General features: G+C 42.0%; 1 protein-coding gene across 1 annotated transcript in view; it reads right to left on the bottom strand.

The window, feature by feature from the left end:
- The window catches only part of CCDC57 (coiled-coil domain containing 57), a 62,053-nt gene that overhangs the window by 1,985 nt on the left and 40,530 nt on the right, over positions 1 to 19,538 (bottom strand). The window contains exons 13-16 of the mRNA XM_063120203.1: positions 16,258 to 16,486; positions 15,451 to 15,587; positions 11,917 to 12,042; positions 11,383 to 11,605 (exon numbers count right to left, since the gene is read on the bottom strand). Of these exons, the coding sequence (XP_062976273.1) occupies positions 11,383 to 11,605; positions 11,917 to 12,042; positions 15,451 to 15,587; positions 16,258 to 16,486 (715 nt within the window). The remainder of the gene's footprint in view (positions 1 to 11,382; positions 11,606 to 11,916; positions 12,043 to 15,450; positions 15,588 to 16,257; positions 16,487 to 19,538) is intronic.

A 19,538-nucleotide genomic window follows, 5' to 3' on the forward strand; every position in this document is an offset into this window, starting at 1 on the left:
AAGGTGACCTGCAAGTTTCCCCCCATTTCTTTTCCTTTGTTAAACAGGGGGAGGAGAGAGAGCAAGGGCAGTGCAGTGGGGGGAGAGGTGGCAGTGTGGAGGACCCCCCCCCGAGGACATCATTACCACCACCACCACCACCACCACCACCACCCAGAAGGACTACTGAGGAGAGCAAAGCCAGAAGCCACATGATGCCATTGTTTGATACTATCAACAGCACCAGTCATTGTGAGGGCCATATCATCCATCCATCTGATTTTTATTAATGTAAACCACTTTGAGAACCCTTATGGTTGAAAACACATAGAAGAAATACTGTAAAATAAGTAACTTTTATAAGAAGTTAAGGAATCTTGTGGAAATGATAACTTAATCTTTCTTATACAACTTACTTACCAATATATCACCAATGGTGGATCAATACCTTTTACCCACTTGGGCTGATACGCCAGGTGCAAACCTATCTGGAGAGGACTGGTTATTCATGCTCTATTGGCATTCAGGATGGACTGCTGTGATTGGTTCCATGCGGGACCGCCTTTAAAGAAAGTTTGGAATGTTTGGCTGGTGCAGAATACAGCTGCCTACCTATGGATGGGGGCTGAGCAGCTGGCTCAGTTAACACCAATACTGTGCCAGCTGCACTTACCACGCATGCATTTCTGAGCCCAATTTAAAGTGCTGGCTCTAACCTTAAAGGGTTTGAGCCCAAGTTACTTGAAGGACCATCTTCACTACTACCAACATGCTCACTGTCTGGGGTCATCAACAGAGGCCCTTCTCATTAGTGCACCAGCAAGTATGGGTAGGTTGGTGAGTACAAAAAACAGGGCCTTTTTGCCAGTGGCCCCGCAACTCTGGAATGAGTTTCCATTGGGGGTTTGTCAGGCCCCTTCTTTGGAGAGCTTCAGAAAATTTCTGAACTTTTGCTGGGCTTTAAAAAAAAAAAAAAAAAAGGAGGGCTGCTTGTTTTATTTACAGTCCCAAGGTGGTATACAGGATAAAGGTGGCCTAAATATCATTTTAAATACATTTGTATTATATATTCTCAAGTTTTTATTGTTTATAGCCAATGGCCATCACAATACAAACACAAAGCACACAAGTATAAAACAGAAAAAACATTTGATACAATAAAGTAAAAATACAATAAAATGACCAGGATTTAAAACATTCCTTCTGTTTAACCCCCTCAGGATTTGTCAGTTGTATGGTTTAGAAAAGCTGCTCTTATTTTTCTTGCAGCTAGTGCAACTAAAGCTATCCTATAGCTAATGAATTTGTCCACATCAGCTAACAGCCATCTAATTTTAACATCGTCTGATTGGCCTTCTAAGGTGGTTTGGAAAGGGAGAATAAATTTAGCCCTGGGCCATATGTATTATAAGCCACTTACTCCAAAAATGCTACTGGTGGCTACTTGGGAATTACAGTTTTAAGCTGTAGCAGAAAGTACCTGTATGACTCTCCATCACATATAGGCAGCCCGTGGGCTACATGTAGGTCCCATTCAGATGACACACTAAACCATGCTGCTTAACCACAAAATGGTTAATGGAATGCTTAACTGTGTTAATGGTGTCGTCTGACACACGTTTTCCCTAACCATCTGACCCGTTAACCACATTGTGGTTAGGCTCACTAACCATGTTGTGCAACATAGTTAACGGCACTAACCATGGCTAAAAGTGTCAACTGACACGTGTCTGTGGTTAGGTGGCCAAGGTTACAGGTTTAAGGGGTTAAGGCACAGAGCTTCCAGTACAGTAGGCAGGGCCGCTCTAGCCAGTGGGCTCTATGGCTGCTCTGGACTGCCGATTGATACGCTCGCTCGCTGTGGCTACCATTTCATGTTTCGCATTAGTTTTGGGGAGCAATTTTTGCTCTTCTTAGCAGAGCGTGCTTACAGTAGAGCTTTTAAAATGCCTGCTTGTAATTTCCCCATACGAAGCATGTGTTTCTTCTACCTTGTTGAAGCGCCATTACACCCCTCAGGTTCCGATTACTGTGGCAGTGCTGCCTGATGACGCAGCTAGTGCAGCCGTCTCAGAAGGCTTCTGCCTCCCCTGTGATGACTGTAGAGGTATAGCAGGCATGGCAATGCAGAAAGCAAAGGAACCACTCACTAAATGGGGCGATGCATGTATGTAATTGCTGATTTCATTGGTGCCTGCACTAAAATGATGGCCGTAACTGCCAGGGCTCCTAGCACTAGGGCTGCTGGGATACAGGGTGGATCACTTGGAGGAATCAGGTGCTCCACTAACCACTTTGTGGTTAGCGTGAGGTTAAGAAAAACTTAACCAAAAAAGGGTTAAAAGTGTCATCTTCAAGCATTCCATATGTGGTTAGCATTAACCGCAGCTGAACATGGTTAAGCTAACCACAAAGCCCAGAGTGTCATCTCAACCAGGCCATAGTCTTCAGGAGTCTCTTCTTTGGCCTACTAAGTGCTCTAAACTGCAAACATCAGGGCCAGGTTTGTTCTGTACCATCACTTAGTAGCTCAGTTTCCTTCTATGCTAGGCTGGTAGAAAGAAAAGCTGAACAGAAAGTAAGTGAATGGGGTGGTATGGGACGGATTAATGGATGTGAGCGCAAACGTGTGTGTATGAGTAGATATAATTTTTGATCATGCACACTGTGCTTCCCAGAAGCATGCTACTTTTTAACCCAGTCCAGCTCTGTTACTAGTATTCCTATAATCAAAATCACTCCTCAGATTTACTGGCTCTGATTTTGACGCTAGAAACTAGAGTATAGAAAATCGCATCAGAATAAGTTAATATTTGTAAAACACTTGGAAGATGAAAAGTCTTACATAACACAGAACGAAAATTGCATGCCTAGAGCCAGAAAGCAGCTCACATCTCTCTATTGGTTAATATTCTACCCAGCCCTCTCATTGTCTGGTTCTTTACCCACATGATGGAAAAAGTGTTGAAATTTTGTACCATAGGCAAGAGTGAAAGATAACATATGACACAATAACATCTGGGCTAATAATGAAGAGTTATAATAAAAAAATGCTTCTTTAGTTTCCGTCCTCTGAATTCAAATATTGCAGCAGAACATCTATTGCAGTTCTGACTCTCCCCTATTTTTCTACCTTTGACATCTTTTTACAGGCAGCTATAATTCCCTCAAGACTGGCACTCTGAAAATAAAACAAGGTCACAACCACAGAAGCCTAAATTATTATTTTTTCAGCAACTACATTGATATTACCCACATAATTCTGTGTGTCAATGCAGTCATTATCTCAACAGATAAGATAAAACCATATTCTAACAGGTAAAGGAAGCATCAGATTTGGGACAACTCATCCCTAAAAGATGATGGTGTAAATGTTCCAGGTCATCTAATGGGGATAAGGTGGAACTTGCAAAAAGCATACAGAAGGACATGGAAATGATTTAAAGAAACCTAAAAATTATAGGGGGAAATGTGCACATAAAGGACATTTGGTAACGCTAGAAAACACTAGAATTTGGAAGCTGGAGCTGTTGTTGTTGAACAAGAGAATATAGATATAGTGGGCACATCAGAAATCTCAGGAAACAGAAAATCAGTGGAAGAAGCTGGACTCTTATTTTTTTCAGAGAAGATTATGTAGTCACCTCACATTTGAGGTGGGCATTAAGCTCGTATTAAGCTCACATTTCCAAGTCAGGAAATATGAGTTCTGGCAACATCTCTACTATGAACCTGATATTTAATGGGAAAAATAACCTTCCAGAACAGTTTGAATACCATGCCTGTGGTTTGATAAACCATTTACCAACCAATAGTATCTGGCTTGTGAGGACTGAACTTCAACCCCATGAAATGCCAATTACTTAGGAGCAACAGCAGGGGAGGGCTACTTTATACCCTGCTTGTGGATTTCTTGTAAGTATCTGGTGGGCCACTGTGGGAAATAGGAGGTTGGGCTAGATGGATGGACCAGGGGGATTCTTATGCTTCTGCCACTGTATGCCACACTTAAGTCTTATGTAAGTCTTTTCTCATGAGATGCCAAATAGGTGCATGTCTTTTGAGCCAAGGGCAGCTGGCTTCATGGGAAAGTGGCCAAGAAGTGTGAGACTTGAACAGTCATAAAGACCAGTTCCCAAATTCTACCAGCCTTCAGCCAGTGTGTTGTAGTGGTTAAAGTGTTGGACTGGGAGTCGGGAGATCTGGGTTCTAGTCCCCACTTGGCCATGGAAACCCACTGGGTGACTTTGGGCCAGTCACAGACTCTCAGCCCAACCTACCTCACAGGGTTGTTGTTGTGAGGATAAAATGGAGAGGAGGAGGATTATGTATGCTGCCTTGGGTTCCTTGCATAAAAAAAGCAGGATATATATGTAATAAATAAATATAAATAAATAAGTCACACTCTTGTGCAATCAAGAAATGGAATCCAGGATGGATTTATACAGATGAAGGAGGAGGGCTATATAAATGGCTTAGACTCTATTCTAAATGACTCCCCTGAGTTCTTTAACACAGAGTAAATGGCTATCATATGGGACACAGCTGGTGTGAGGCAGGGGACTGCCCCAGACTCAGAGGTCACCAGAAGCAAGGAGCATGTGCATCACTTTTATTTTCTCTCATAAATGAATGCCCACCTTTTATTCCTGTGAGGAAAGCATTACACATATGTATTCTTGTACACAAAAGATCTTTCCACTACCTAGCCACATCTCAGAACACAGGGATGGGGAGGTCTAAAATGGAATCAGTGGGAGAATTGGGAGATTAAAGCCTCTACCTGCCCCCAGTAGCTCCAATTGGGATAGCTGTTTGCCCACCACTATTACCAGCAGGGAAATAGTGAACCCAGAAAAAATCTGTTTGTGGTTTTTCTGATAGGCTTTAAGCATTCAAGTGTATATATATAGAATGAAGTTTGAAACCCCTGCCTTTTTGGCCATGGCATCAGGGCCGGGCAAAGCTGGTAATAGGCCCGGGCCAGATAGGAAATGTAGGCCCCATTTCAAACTGCTCATTAAGTATTTTTTAATCAGTTCTAAATACATATGAACTAGAACGATTTATAAGAAAGGTAATGGCAAGCACTTTTATTCAAGATGTATATAAGACATTCACATTCAGAAATGTTTTACGTGCTTTTCTTTGGGCAAATTAATCAACAATAACAGAAAAATCAAGCAACTTTGCCCAGAAGGACTCGGAGTGGGCCCCCTCAAAATCATAGGCCCATGCCAACTGGTCCCCCCTCTGCCCACCCATGCATGGCATTATCCCTATGGTTGATGTAATTCTGAAGAAGCAGACAGCGAAAACAGGATTAATTCACACTGGTAGCCTGTTTAGCCTATTAAAAGAAACTTATGTCAATTCAAAAAATACTGTTGAGATTTGTGTTCACATTTTATGATTCTGTGTTTCTACAATTGTATAACATTATTCTAATGTGTACTATGACTGTTTATGGTTATTTATTATGTTACATAAACTTTTGTTTGATAGAAGTATTCACCCCCTTTTTTTAGTATTTTTTAGTATATTATATATTACTACAGTAGTTGTGTGCCTTTGTTACTCGTTGGTTGCTATCATTCATATCAACTACTGCCTTCTCTAGTTTTGTACATGATCAGGATTGTGACAGGATATAAGTAAGAAGATTTCATGTAATCTCAGTGTGGTATAGTGGCTGAAGTGTTGGACTGGGAGTTGTGTCTGGGTTCTAGTCCCCACTCAGCCATGAAGCTCAATGGGTGTCATTGGGACAGTCACTGACTCTCAGCCAACTCTACCTCACAGGGTTATTGTTGTGAGGATAAAATGGAGAGAAGAAGGATTATGTATGCCACCTTGCATTCCTTGAAGGAAAAAAGGCAGGATATAAATGCAATCAATCAATCAATCAATAAATGATTACTCCCAGGTAGTAATTATAAGACTGTAACCTTAGTTGTCTTGAAATAAATCCTCTGCTTTCTCTCTGAGGCAGCCATCTATTTGAGGAGATTTTGATTGAGCATCTGTAAAGAAATCTCCAAACTGTCATTTGGGAGATTCATTGGTTGGGTTTTATTTTGAACTTAGCACTATATAAATCACCATATTCAAGTTCAGAAATAATGACTCCCTTTATGTCAGACTGGTTAGTGAGCAATGACTGCATCTTGTAAATTATTAAAGAGTATGTAGTCAGCCACCTGTCTAATAAGATTACTTTTTTATCATTTATAAAATCCAACATTGTCCTAAATTTTATACATTCTTCCATTTTCAGTTTACAAATCTCTGGTCTGATTAGGCAGCATACCAATAAAATCCTCTGAATGATGATCAGAGGCTCATAACTCTCCACAGTTATTAATTTTGTGGTATTTGGAATTTTATTTAAAAGTGAGCACGTAGTGAGTATCAGAAAAAACTTCCAAATCAGAAGTATAATAAAAAGACACTTGCAGAGCATGCTGCCAGAGTGAGACATGACTCAACCAGATTTTCACGTCACACGCTGTTTATAGTGAAGTGAGAGTGAGTGAGCAAGTGTGCTTGGTCCCAAACGCTCCCGCTGAGTTGAACAACCCAGGATTGCTCTGTCCCTAGATTGTTTTTGTGACATCCAAATCCAGAATTGGAGACCACTGAGGGAAGAACAAGCCAGACTCGTAACCCAAGAACAACCATGGGTTACAAATCTGGCCTGTTTTTCCCACAACCTGTAATTCCAGGTCTGGATGTCACACTATACAACCCAGGAATGGAGTGTCCCTGGGTTATTTGCCTCAGCAGGAGCAATTCAGTGCCAGCATGTTCACTTGCTCTCATTTGTTTACAGCCAACCGGGGTTTGTTTAAAAGCCGTAATGTGCAAACTTGCCCAAAGAGTGATATATATAACTAAAACCAGGAGTGGTTGTGTTCTGTTAAATTGGAACCACATTGTATTATTGCTCTTCACAAAGTCTCTGAAATGCAAACCCTGAACTACATGCAAAGTTGCACATTCCAAGCAGAATCAAACTTGCTTTAAAATTGCAACTGTAGCCACTGAAGGTGAAAGAAAAGGATTGCTGCTTAACTGGGGAACAACATTTATACTTGTAAAATGAAAGAAAATGGCTAGAACAGCATTTTGGCTTACATCCTTATCCATGCCCTATTGATAAAAACAAGGAAATATTCATTTACTTGTTCTCTTTAGAACTAAAAGCATTCGAAAGAGAAACTAAACAAAGTTAGCAACATTAACTATGAACAATGCCACAGTACACTAGACATGCAACTACTTGTCACCCAACTATCCCTATTTAACAGGGATAGTTTCAAGTTTCTGGTACATGTCTCTGATAAAGCACTGTCCCTCTTTTGTGTCTACTTTGCCTTTTATTTGTCTTTTTAAATTTAATGTCAATTAAGAGCATTGACATTTTTCAGGTTTCAGGCATATCTCCCAGGGGAGTATCTCTAGTGCACATGCATGAAAGTGCACGTATGTGAGCCGTAAGGCCCAAACTATGTGTCATGCTATTCACGATTTTTTAAAAGCTTGCTTTAACTGGCCAATTTTATTTATGGGGGAGCAATCCAGAACAAACTTCTGATCAGGGTCAGGGCCCCATCCCAGTTTCCTGACAAACCCTGCTCCCACTTCCCAGGGAGGGATTTGGGGCATGGACCCTCAATAAGGACAGATCATATTCTGGATCAGGACACATGGCTGCTTTTCCCCCCTTTTCCTCATAATAAATGTTGCCAATTTAAGTGTGCTTTTTAAAAAGTGTGCATAACATAACATGTAGTCTACCCTAAAGCACCACATAGTGCATAGTCTGTCATTTCACATGCAAAGGCCAGTGGAGTCTATTTATAACATAATGATCTAGTGCACATGTAATGGTGACATGCCAGGCACATGCCAGGCACATTCCGCAGCCTTTTTGAATATTCATTTGAGCCAACTGGGGGTTGCTATGTGACTTCTGAACCCAGCCAAATTAATTGTGGATTGAACAACACACAGATAGCCTACAATAAGTAGTTAGATTAAGTATGGATTGTTTAATCCAAAATTAACCTATAGTGCCTGGGTTTGATCATCATGTAGCAACTCCTAATTGATTTGATGGGTGGTTGAACATTCAAAAAGGCTGCAGAATGCAACTGGCAAATGCGCATAACCCCTGTAGGCCAATTCTGGTTTTTTAGTTTCTCTTTGACCCAATGAACAAACATCTTCTTTGCTTTTAAGACAGTTCAGTGCAAGCTGTTGTATAGTAAATAACTAGACTACAGCATAATGCTGGCAGCAAAGATAATTTAACAATGCATAATGGGGCTTAGTTGTCCTTTGTGTGAGAAGAGAGATGTAACATGTATACAAGAGTGTCCCTACTTTTACCTGTGAAATTTGGAAGGGATGCAATTGAAAGTCTTGAAGCACACACTTCAATGTCTTATTTCAAAGGTTATAGGAAAGCAATACTAAAGCCATTACACAAAAGGCTAGACCCTACAACCTTTAGTTATAGTGGGGCATAAAGAAGATAGTAAAACATTTCCAAGACAACGCTTCTCTAAATCAATCTGCATGCGTCAGCGTAAGCAAACTATCTTCGCTAGAAGTAGCAGCAATTTTTGTTCTATTGCACTAGACTTTGGGGAGCTGCAATATAGAGTGCCAGCTTTCCTATTTTGGATGGGAATTTCCAACACCAGATTAGGAAATTGGTGTCCTTGTAAAGTTGCCAGCTGAGTTTCACCAGCTGAGAACATGAAACATTAGGAAAGTGGCTGTGACATCTGCATGTGCAAACACAGTTTTTGTTTCATCAACAGGTTCATGACCTGCAGTATCTTTTCAATGCCTCAGTCCACTGAAGAATTTTGCTACAGCACATAAATCTCTCCCAGTAGCAATCCCATGCTGCAATCCCATGCGGTTACCTGTCAGCTCTTGCTGCCCCATGGCTGTCAGCATATGTAAGTATTACTATGTAAGGACACAGTAATAATGCGCAACTCCATTACACACTTTCTATTTTCAAAGCCTTTGACAAATATTAACTAAAGTATAGTCCTAGAGCTACTCTGGAGAGGGATTTATCACTTTGCAAAATTGCCTGGTGTATTCATATAGCAAACATTAAGTCCTGGAGGGACAACATTAAAAGCAAGAGACTTTTAAGTCTAATAATGGAGAGACAAATACTTGATTTGTTCTTAAGGACAAAAAGGAAGATGGGTTAAATCAAGACTAACAAAAAGGAAACTGCAGTAATCAAGCCTAGATAAAAGGAAAGAATGAACAAGAATTTTACCAGTATTTCCTAAGAGAAAATGATGTATTTTTGAAATATTAAGTTGAGAAATCAATTTTGAAAGGCAACCAAAAAAGACAAAAAAGTATGAAAAATCACATCCAGATTACTAGAAACACTCTCAAGAGTTAAAGATAATCATACAAGCAGGGACTCATTCAAATTAATCAACAGCCCAATTTCCCTTTCCCTAATGAACCTTTCAGCTGCTAGGAGGCTCTGGAGATAGAAGTAATCTTCCCTTTCTCTTGCAATCACTGCCCTGTCCCAAAGATCAAGTGCATTCATTGTCCTCTGCTTATAGGAATATGATATGGTGGCAAGAGGGAAGAATGCATGTACAACCTTTGCCCACTGTGGGTTTGGGGTGATGTAGGAGAGCAGCTGGGCACTCCTGTTTTTGTTTTGTTTTGTAGAGATTAGGGAATTTCTGCAGAAGTAAGGACTTTCCTCTTACTTCTGCAGACTTCTACTGTTACTTTCTACTGTTAGTTTTTCCCTACCCTGTGCCTGCTTACCCTACCCTGTACCTGTTTGCATTCTCTTCCCCTCCTTATTGTTTTACTATGATTTTATTAGATTGTAAGCCTATGCGGCAGGGTCTTGCTATTTACTGTTTTACTCTGTACAGCACCATGTACATTGATGGTGCTATATAAATAAATAATAATAATAAATAATAATAATCCTGCAATTTTCCACTTTTAAAGGCTAAAAGCACAAATAAATAGACAGGCAGAGTTCTTGGCCAGACACTGGCAGTCCAATCTTAAACATGCATGGTTAGTATAAGTCCATCTGAGTTCAATGGAATTTTAATAAGCATGTTAAGATTGGAGATTTAAACAATGCTTACACTAGCACCATTCTTTCCCCCCGCTTTAGTAGGACTTCTCCAAATAGAAAATAGGTTGTCTGTTGCAGTCTTAACTTGTCCAGTTTATATCACTATGCATGGCAAGGTTTATTTCTGAGATTTCTACTGTAATACAAATAATTCTTAATAACTATACCTCCCATAAAGCACACATTTGAATATATTAAGGATATAGATTTATATCTGTTCCAAACAAAGCTCATGTCATAAGGACAAGAAATTAACATTTATATTCCTTCCTTGGAAGATTTTATTAAAAGTGGAGTTGTGCTCTGAATTATAAAACGAATACCAAACAGTGAAAGGGTCTCTCAGAGAGTGGCAGACTTGCAGCAGCTTCAGTTTGTATACAACTGGAATGTCTTTTGAATATGAATTCCTTTTGAATATGAAAAACAATCGGTTCCAAGTTTTCTACATTAAACGAACATTTGCTGCATTGCCTTGTTTGCTGAGGAAACCCTGATCATCAGTTCCAAATTTCGTTGCAATGCAGAGGCCAACGGGATAAGTTCCCATGGGAGGCCAAATCCCCCCACCAGGAGGTTCTGTGGATTGAACTGGGGAGCCCAGTGGGCCAGATTAGGCCCACGGGCTGGAGGCTTTAGGCCCTAGAGCAAGGGTGTGGAATCTCTTTCAGACTAAGGGAGGAATACAATTTTGGAGAAGCTCTGGGGGGGGCGTGCATTTCAAGGATGGGCGGGGCTTAAGGAAAAGGAAGCTGGGCCAAAGGCAAAAGGGGTGGGGCTAAAAACACAATAAAATACAAAGAATAGCAGCTGGGGCTTAGCTTAAAGCTCTTACTGCCAGTAACAAAACTTTGGGAAAGGCCACCTTTTGGAATGGGGAAAGAACTGCACAAAAGCCAGGAAAACACCCAACAATTGGTGGCTGGGGGGGAGGGGACAAGGGAAGGGGCGTGGCCCTCTGGGGAGGGATGTACTGGGGCTCCCTAGAATACTCTTTAAAAAGCACTGAACAACAGTATGTAGCGGACAGCTGAATCCACAGCCAGTGATGATTATTGGAGCATAGGCGTATGTGTTCTCACTCAAAGGTGAGTGAACAAGGAGCAGGAACATGGCGGATTGCACCACACGTCAGGCAAGGGCATTCCAATGTGTACCTGTACTGATATGTCAAGAAAGTGTTGAACTGTATCTGACTCTGGATAGTAACATTAAATACTTGCCTCTTTCTATATCATGCCTACCTGGATCATTATTGGTCTGGGCGCTGAGAACAGAAGGGCTTGATCCCATCTCTAGAATCTGCCAAATTTCCTCCAAGGAGCTATGTGCACCAGAGGATGACAATCCACCTTCCTGGGATTGACTTGGACTTTCTTTTCTGAGTTGCGGAGACTGGTGTGGCACTGAGGTTTCATGCTTTGGTAGATTTGCAGTGCGGTTTTGTACAAATGATTCCAATTGGACCTGTGGAAATGACAGCATGCCCTCAATATTGTCCAACACTTTGGATCAATGATATCTGGAAATGGATTGGAGCAGTATCAAAAGCCAGGGGCAGGCCTACGTGGCCCATAATACTTCCTATGTGCATATCAATCTTGTAGTAACTTTTTGACGTACAAGCATAGCAGTAGATCAACTAATTTTTACATTGGCTTGGGTCTAAATTCTTGGTTTGCTGCACATTTAGATCCACACAGGCAAGGAATCCAATGGGACTTGTATTTAAGTTAATGTACTTAGGACCAGACTAAAACATTGGACCTGTACTATACCTGTTTCAAAGGAACTTCGCCTCCTTCACTATAGCTGCTGTTGCTGGCAACATTTTTGTTCTTTATGTTCTCAATGAATTCAGGACATTTTCCTGAACCATGCTTTCGCTGTGCATATTGTAATTCCTGCATTGGGAAGGAGAATCCTAAATTAATATTTTCATTTACTACAAGCTTATGCATTTGTTCTCTGGAAATACATGTACTTAAAAATTGGGATATATTACAGTAAGGACAAAGATTCTCAAAAAAAGAACTGATAGAGCTCTGATTTCCTATGCTACTCCCATCGATGGTCATGGGTCAAAACTGAGTTCCTACATTCCATCCTAAATTCCAATTTTGCATCCACTTATGAATGTTTAAGTCTACTAACTTCACTGTATTTAAGCACATATAATGTGTAACTCCATGCACCATCACAATCAAGCATTGTTAATGGCATCACAGATTTTCTTCATTTGCAAAGCAAATACAATCAGATATTGTTTACAAATGTTTCAGTATGAGGTATTATTATCAAATAACACTTAAGAACTTTTACTCAGGAATCGTTATTTATTTATTTATTTATTTATTTATTTAATGCATTTAGGTCCTGCCTTTCTTCCTCTTGCAAGGAACCCAAGGCAGCTTACAAGATCCTCACCCTCTCCATTCTATCCTCACAATAACCCTGTGTGGTAGGTTAGCTGAGTCAGTGACTGGCCCAAAGTCACCCAGTGAGCTTCATGGCCAAGTGGGGACTAGAACCCAGATCTCCTGACTCCCAGTCCAACACTCTAACCATTACACCACAATGGCTCCAATTTGTTATTATACTACATGTATTGTTTCCATCATACCATAATAAAAAGTACATTTTCCCATGAACTCTTAATAGGCCTAGTTCCTAGACCAGGAATAGACAACTTTTTTTCTGTTTAGGGTTACATTCTTCCACAAGTAATTTGTTGAGGGTTGTGTGTCAGCAGTGAGTGGGGCCAAAGCCAGCACTGGGGCAAATGATGAGCAGGTCCCTCCTTTTCTCTCCCTTCCTCTTCCTTCCTGCTCAGTGGGCTGTCAAGGAAGGGACAGAGCTCTCTTGCCAGAGGTCTGATCTGATCACACGCAGAGGTCCTTTGAAATTAGACTGAGGGCCACAGGTTACCCACCTCTGTCCTTGATCAATGTTCCCCAAAATCTAGTCCCACCAAAGTCTCAAAATTTTAATATTTCAGGGGTTCAGTTTGAAAACATATATGTGATGATAAAAAAATTGTTTTAAAAAGATAATTTAATCAACTGCCGTCCCAGTTCATCCATTCTTCTCTGCCTAGTTAATCAAGTGGGATTTATCCCCTTGAAAACATACATTTTAATGAAAGTTAAGAAAAAAAGGAATTAATTTATTCCACCTACCCCCCACAATCCACTGTCATATGTTTTTTTTAACTAATAATATGTTTTTTGACATGTGCCTGTTGTGTTCCCACAAGTTCTAAGGTAGAATTTAAGCAATAAGCTCCCTTGCAATTCTTCCTCCATTCCATATACTGAGGTGAAGGGGCAACTGGCTATGGATCCACTGTCCTGGGGTGATCCTAGCAAATTAAAGAGAAATTAAAGAGAACCCACCTCATATAATGCCCTTCATAGGGTATAAAGAGCACAATTTTGGAGTGGGGTGGGGTTGTGATGAGTCAATGGATCTCCCAAGGGAAGACCCCCATGTTCAGCTCAGGACTTTCCCAGCCAGGAATTCTAATTCTCTCCTTTGCACAGAACCACCGTCATACAAGATAGAAAACACAGCTTGGTTCCAAAATTGCCTGGAATGTACCCAATTTAAATGTACCCAGGTTCTTTCAATGCTGATATCATGTAGCTCTATCTCCCTGTGACAACTGAATCAGGTGAGGCTGTGCAGGTCCTGGACCAGTGCCTAGACTCAGTAATGGGCTGGATGAGGGCCAATAAAGTGAAACTGAATCCTGCCAAGACAGAAGCCCTGTGGGTGAGTGGTTCCCGAGTCTGGGAGATAGGCTCATTACCTGTTCTGGATGGGGTTGCACTCCCTCTGAAATATCAGGTTCGTAGTTTGGGGGTACTCTTAGATCCACCTCTGTCGATGGATAGGGTGTCCATATGAAAAGGAGGACAGGGCTCCTGTATCTTTAACAGTTGCATAGAAAAGGGAATTTCAGCAGGTGTCTTTTGTATATATGGAGAACCTGGTGAAATTTCTTCTTCATCACAAGAGTTAAAGCTGCAGGAGCTATACTAGAGTGACCAGATTTAAAAGAGGGCAGGGCACCTGCTGCTTTAACTGTTGTGATGAAGAGGGAATTTCACCAGGTTTTCCATATATACAAATGACACCTGCTGAAATTTCCTTTTCAATACAACTGTTAAAGATACAGGAGCCCTGTCCTCCTTTTCATATGGTCACCCTATCGATGGAGGCTCAAGTGACCATGGCAGCTCGGAGTGCCTTTTACCAGCTTCGGCTGGTTCGCCAACTATGGCCTCTCCTGGACAGGGATAGCTTGGCCACGGTGGTACAGGCATTGGTAACTTCAAGATTGGATTACTGCAATGCCCTCTATGCGGGGCTGCTCTTAAAGCTGCTCTGGAGCTAGTGCAGAATGCTGCAGCTCAGCTATTGTCTGGAGCTGCCCCTTTTCAGCAGGTAACTCCTCTGCTGAGGGAACTGCATTGGCTGCCTATTCACTACTGGGCCAGGTTTAAGGTTCTTGTACTTGTGTACAAAGCCCTAAACAACTTGGAACCAGGATATCTGAGAGAGCGCTTTCTCCTCTACCAACCTGCCTGGTCACTGAGGTCACATAGACCCATCCTCCGATTGGAGTCCACCAGGCGAAGAGCCTTCAGCGTGGTAGTCCCTCTCCTATGGAATTCCCTGCCTCTGGAGCTCAGGCAGGTGCCAACTTTGTATTCCTTTTGGCCTCCTGAAAACGTAATTATTCCAGGAAGCCTTTCTTTAATGACCAGCCACGGTACATTGTACATTTTGCTTCTTTTAAAATCTATTTTAAAGTGTTTTATTCTATTTTATCTTGTACACTGCTCCAAAATGTTCAATGGGGAGTGGTATATAAATATTGTAAATAAGTAAATAATAAATAAATAAATGTATCAGCTGATGTCTTGCTGTCTAAACCTTCTAAATCTCCTTCAATATTTCAAGCTGCCTCTGATTCTGATGAAAAAGGTAAAGAGGAGGCACTGATGCAATCTCCACATTGGAGCAATGCTGAGTTGTACATAGCTATCTGTGGCCTAGTATGGAATGTGAGGATTACTGTAACACACTTCTAGTGACAGCACAGCATGCACCGTGCACGCTCCTTTCCAAAGCTTGGCTTTTGTACAGCTTGTCTACAATCTCACTGTGACCAGCAGAGAGGCCTTGGCCTTCTCAGGAAGGTTCCCTCAGAGCCAAGCATGATGGCAATACTCCAGCAGCTCGGTACATGCAGTTGGCATGGGGCTGTATGCTCACACACTGACATGTAGTTACAACCATACTACCTGTGTTGTAAGCTGGTACTGTAGATGTTCTAAAGCCAGAAGACGGTGCTTAGCCTCCTTGACAATTTCTTTAGGATAGAGGGCACCATGGAAAGTGTGGCCTTGAGGTTGCTTTGAGCTCTTAAAATCCTGAGATTCTACAAAGATGGGGGGGAAAGGTATGGAAGTTTTCTGTATTGCAGTTACATGTCATTTTAAAGAAGAAGCCACATTTTGCCTATTAGCAATTGCTCATGACAGCTGCAAATGAATTATGCAGTGTGGCAATATCTCAGACTACGAACTGGCCTGGGAATATCTTTTCCAAGCAATGACCTTTATATTTCAATTCCTTCCAAAGAAGCTGGGCCTCAGAACTCAAACTTTAAAATTCTCTTACAAGGCATCTATTTTGGCTTCATGTTTGTTATACAATAATGCCATTCTGCATTGTTTCTCATTTCCAGGAAAACAAAATAAAAACAAGTGCTTGTTTCAGGAAACTTTATAAATACATGATAAGTGTATGAAAGAGCTTTTTGCTGTAGTGCAACATAAAGTTGCCACCTTGACCTCCTACGGCCAGTACTGAGGGTCTCCACAGCCAAGATTAAGAAACAAATACTCCATCTGTTCGTGTTTCACCATCCTCAATGTTTGGAGCAACTATGCTCTTAATCACTAGCACTTCATTCTCAAGTTATAACTGGGACCCTCTTAATCTCAGCAATGAGGTTACAGGCAGCACTTCAGTCTCCACAGGTCCTCAATCTCAAGAGTCCAAGTTTCTCATATAACAACCAAGACTCTTCTACCCAGTGCGTTTACCTTCCTTTGAAGCTGCTCCAAGCTCTGCTCTTAATCTGTTCACCATCTCTAGTAGCTGTTGTTTCTCTCTGCTCAGACTGCAGATCTTTCTTGCAGCTTCCTTCAATCTACCTTGCATCATTTCGACATGACTTCCTGTATGTCGATGGAGCCCATCACCTGACCCCAGGCCAAGTAACTGTTGCCTAAGGTGTACAAAGTCCTCCTGAAGCCTCTTGATCACTGGATCCTAGAAGAGTAACAGAGAAGTATTGCTCCAGATCTACATTAATGAAAGAAAATGTTTGGCAAGGTATTTATTTTGCTATGGTGGAGGACAAATCAGGGCTGAAATGGCAGCCACCATGGAAAGATTATAATTTTGAACAGTATGTTGTGCGCACTATGATGAAGACAAAGTAGTTCTACTAATCAAGACATTCCAATACTAGTGAGCCAAGGGAAGGGCTGAAGAGTGCCCTGAAAAATGAAGCCACCATTTTGGATGCATCCGCCACTTAATGGTTCTTGGAGTAGGGAAGTCCCATGCACCACTGATGGCACCTCTCTCTGCCAATATATGGCACTAACATCATCCCAAGTGGGGAGGAGTAAAGTCACACTCCTGATGAAGCCTACATTACAGCAATATTTCCACCTCAGTGCTGGCTCCACATTGCCTTCTAGACATAAATTGCAAGGTACCGGCTCTGAGCTGAACCAATGACACAATTTAAGGCAGGTATATTGATGTCTTGTTGTGGGTTCTTACATCCCGCCCCCAAGAATATGGGAACCCTTTTAATTATTTCACCTTTTCACCAACTTTGTACATTGAGAGTGCACAGAGACACAGTCTTGATGGCTTCCCCTTGACTATGAAATTCCCTTCCATAGAGAATCTCAAAGTGATGGAAGCCCTTATTCAGCTGTCTTTTGGTGGTCATGGTTAAACTGGTATGATTCAATTTTGATACTGGATTTTATATTTCGGTGCCATTTAAATAAAACTGCCTGGTCTCAGCAAGGAGATTTTACTGGAAGTGTCTGATGTGAAAAAACTGATTTGAGATTGTAGCAAAGCAAGATAAATCTTGCCCTCTCTCTCAGCTTGTGCAGCTGCAGATTTAACCGAGTCATTAATCCCTTGTGCTATGATGCAGTAACAAATTACTCTCCTTTGTGGCCATCCCCATTTAAATTAGACCAGCCCTTTTATGGTAGTAAATCACGGAAGGTAACATCTTAGCTCATTAGATTGGAATAAATGCAGGTTGCTTACCTGTAACTGTAGTTCTTCGAGTGGTCATCTATGCATTCACACATATGGGCTTTGCGCCTGCGCAGAGACCAGACCGGAATCTCCAATAGCTTAGGGAAACGCTTTTGGGCGGGAACCCCTCCCCCACGCTACCGCGCATGTCCACGGGATTCCCGCCCTTCCCTCAGTTTACAGGAGTCCGACATTGTGCCCCCATAACATGAGTGTAATTCAATAAAGAGGATAAATAAATCTATAGTCAATTATGTTATTATTAAATATCACAACACCAAGAGGGGATGGTGGGTGGGTTGTGTGAATGCATAGATGACCACTCGAAGAACTACAGTTACAGGTAAGCAACCTGCATTTCTTCATCGTGGTCTCTATGCATCACACATATGGGCGAGTAGCAAGCTCACATACCTTGGAGGTGGGTTGGTGTATTATTTCAACACTTCCGAGAGCACCGCCCTTCCAAACGAACAGTCATGTCTGGATCGAGTGTCTAAGCTGTAATGCTTGACAAATGTGGAAGGGGTGGACCAAGTCGCAGCCTTGCAAACGTCCTGAAGTGGAACACCCCTGCTGAAAGCCACCGACGTTGACATCGCTCTGGTTGAATGAGCTGTCACAGGTCGATGTATCTCTAATTTAGAGATAGAGTAGGCCAGTTCAATTGTCTCTACTATCCAGCGTGACAATCGCTGGCATGACACTGGGAGTCCTTTATAGGGCTCACCATAACATACGAACAGTTGTTTGGATTTTCTAAATCCTTCAGTTCTAGCTCTATAGAAAGAAAGAGCTCTTCTAACGTCCAGCATGTGGAGAGCAGTGTCTGCAGGCGTTGTAGGGTTTGGAAAGAAGGCTGGCAAAATAATGTCCTGAGCCAAGTGAAAGGGTGTTACGACCTTTGGTAAAAAAGATGGGTCTGTACGCAACACAACCTTGTCATTGTGAAAAATTGTATAAGGAGCATCTATCCTTAGAGCTCTAAGCTCACCTGCACGCCTTGCTGAAGTTATGGCAACCAGGAACACAGTCTTGAGAGTCAAGAGTCTTAAGTCCGTTGTAGCCATAGGCTCAAAAGGTTTTCTCATCAGTGCATGGAGCACAACCGACAAGCTCCACGACGGTACGATGTTTCTAGCTGTTGGTATGGTGTTTTTTAAACCCTTTAAAAATTCTTTAGATGTAGGGTGGGTGAAAGGCGAGAAGCCTTCCACACCTTCATGAAAGGCAGTGACGGCAGCCAGATGGACCCTGATGGACGAAAGTCCTAGTCCTTCTCGGAACAGTAAGAGTAAGTATTCCAGAATCACAGAAATGGGACAAATTTCAGCGATGTGATTCATTTGTACTGCAAACCTAGAAAATCTCTGCCACTTAGCCGCATATGACTTCCTTGTCGAGGGTTTTCTCGATGCAGTCAGAATACTCTGTACCGTCAATTGTTCGATACCGGAGGTTATGGTACTATTCTCCATGCTGTCATCTTGAGTGTCGAGAGGTCTGGGTGTCGAACTCTGCCTTGGTGTCGAGACAGAAGGTTCGGTATCGATGGTAGCTCGATGTAGTCCCCTCTCGACAGTCGAAGAGCATGAGGTAACCATGGTTGTCGAGGCCACCACGGCGCGATCAGGATACAGTTTGCGCTGTCTGTCCTTATCTTGGCCACGACTTTTGTCAAGAGTGGGAACGGTGGAAAGATGTAGAGTAGTCCACCTGTCCAAGTTCTTGCGAAGGCGTCTCCTAGCGAGTTCCTTCCGCTTCCTGCTCTGCTGCAGAAGTTGGTACAGACTGCGTTTTCTGCAGTGGCAAAGACATCGACAGTCGGATCGCTCCAATACCGAAAGAGGTTGTTTCTTACTTCGGTATCGAGCTCCCATTCGTGGTCGACATGGAAGGACCTGCTTAGGGAGTCCGCTACGATGTTCTCCTTCCCCGCTACGTGGATTGCAGTCAGGTAAGTCTGTCTCTTTATGCACCAGTTCCAAATCCTGAGTGCAGAGCGGGTTAAGGGGTATGACCTCGTACC

This window comes from Elgaria multicarinata, chromosome 3, assembly GCF_023053635.1.
Source record: "Elgaria multicarinata webbii isolate HBS135686 ecotype San Diego chromosome 3, rElgMul1.1.pri, whole genome shotgun sequence".
Lineage (NCBI taxonomy): Eukaryota > Metazoa > Chordata > Lepidosauria > Squamata > Anguidae > Elgaria > Elgaria multicarinata.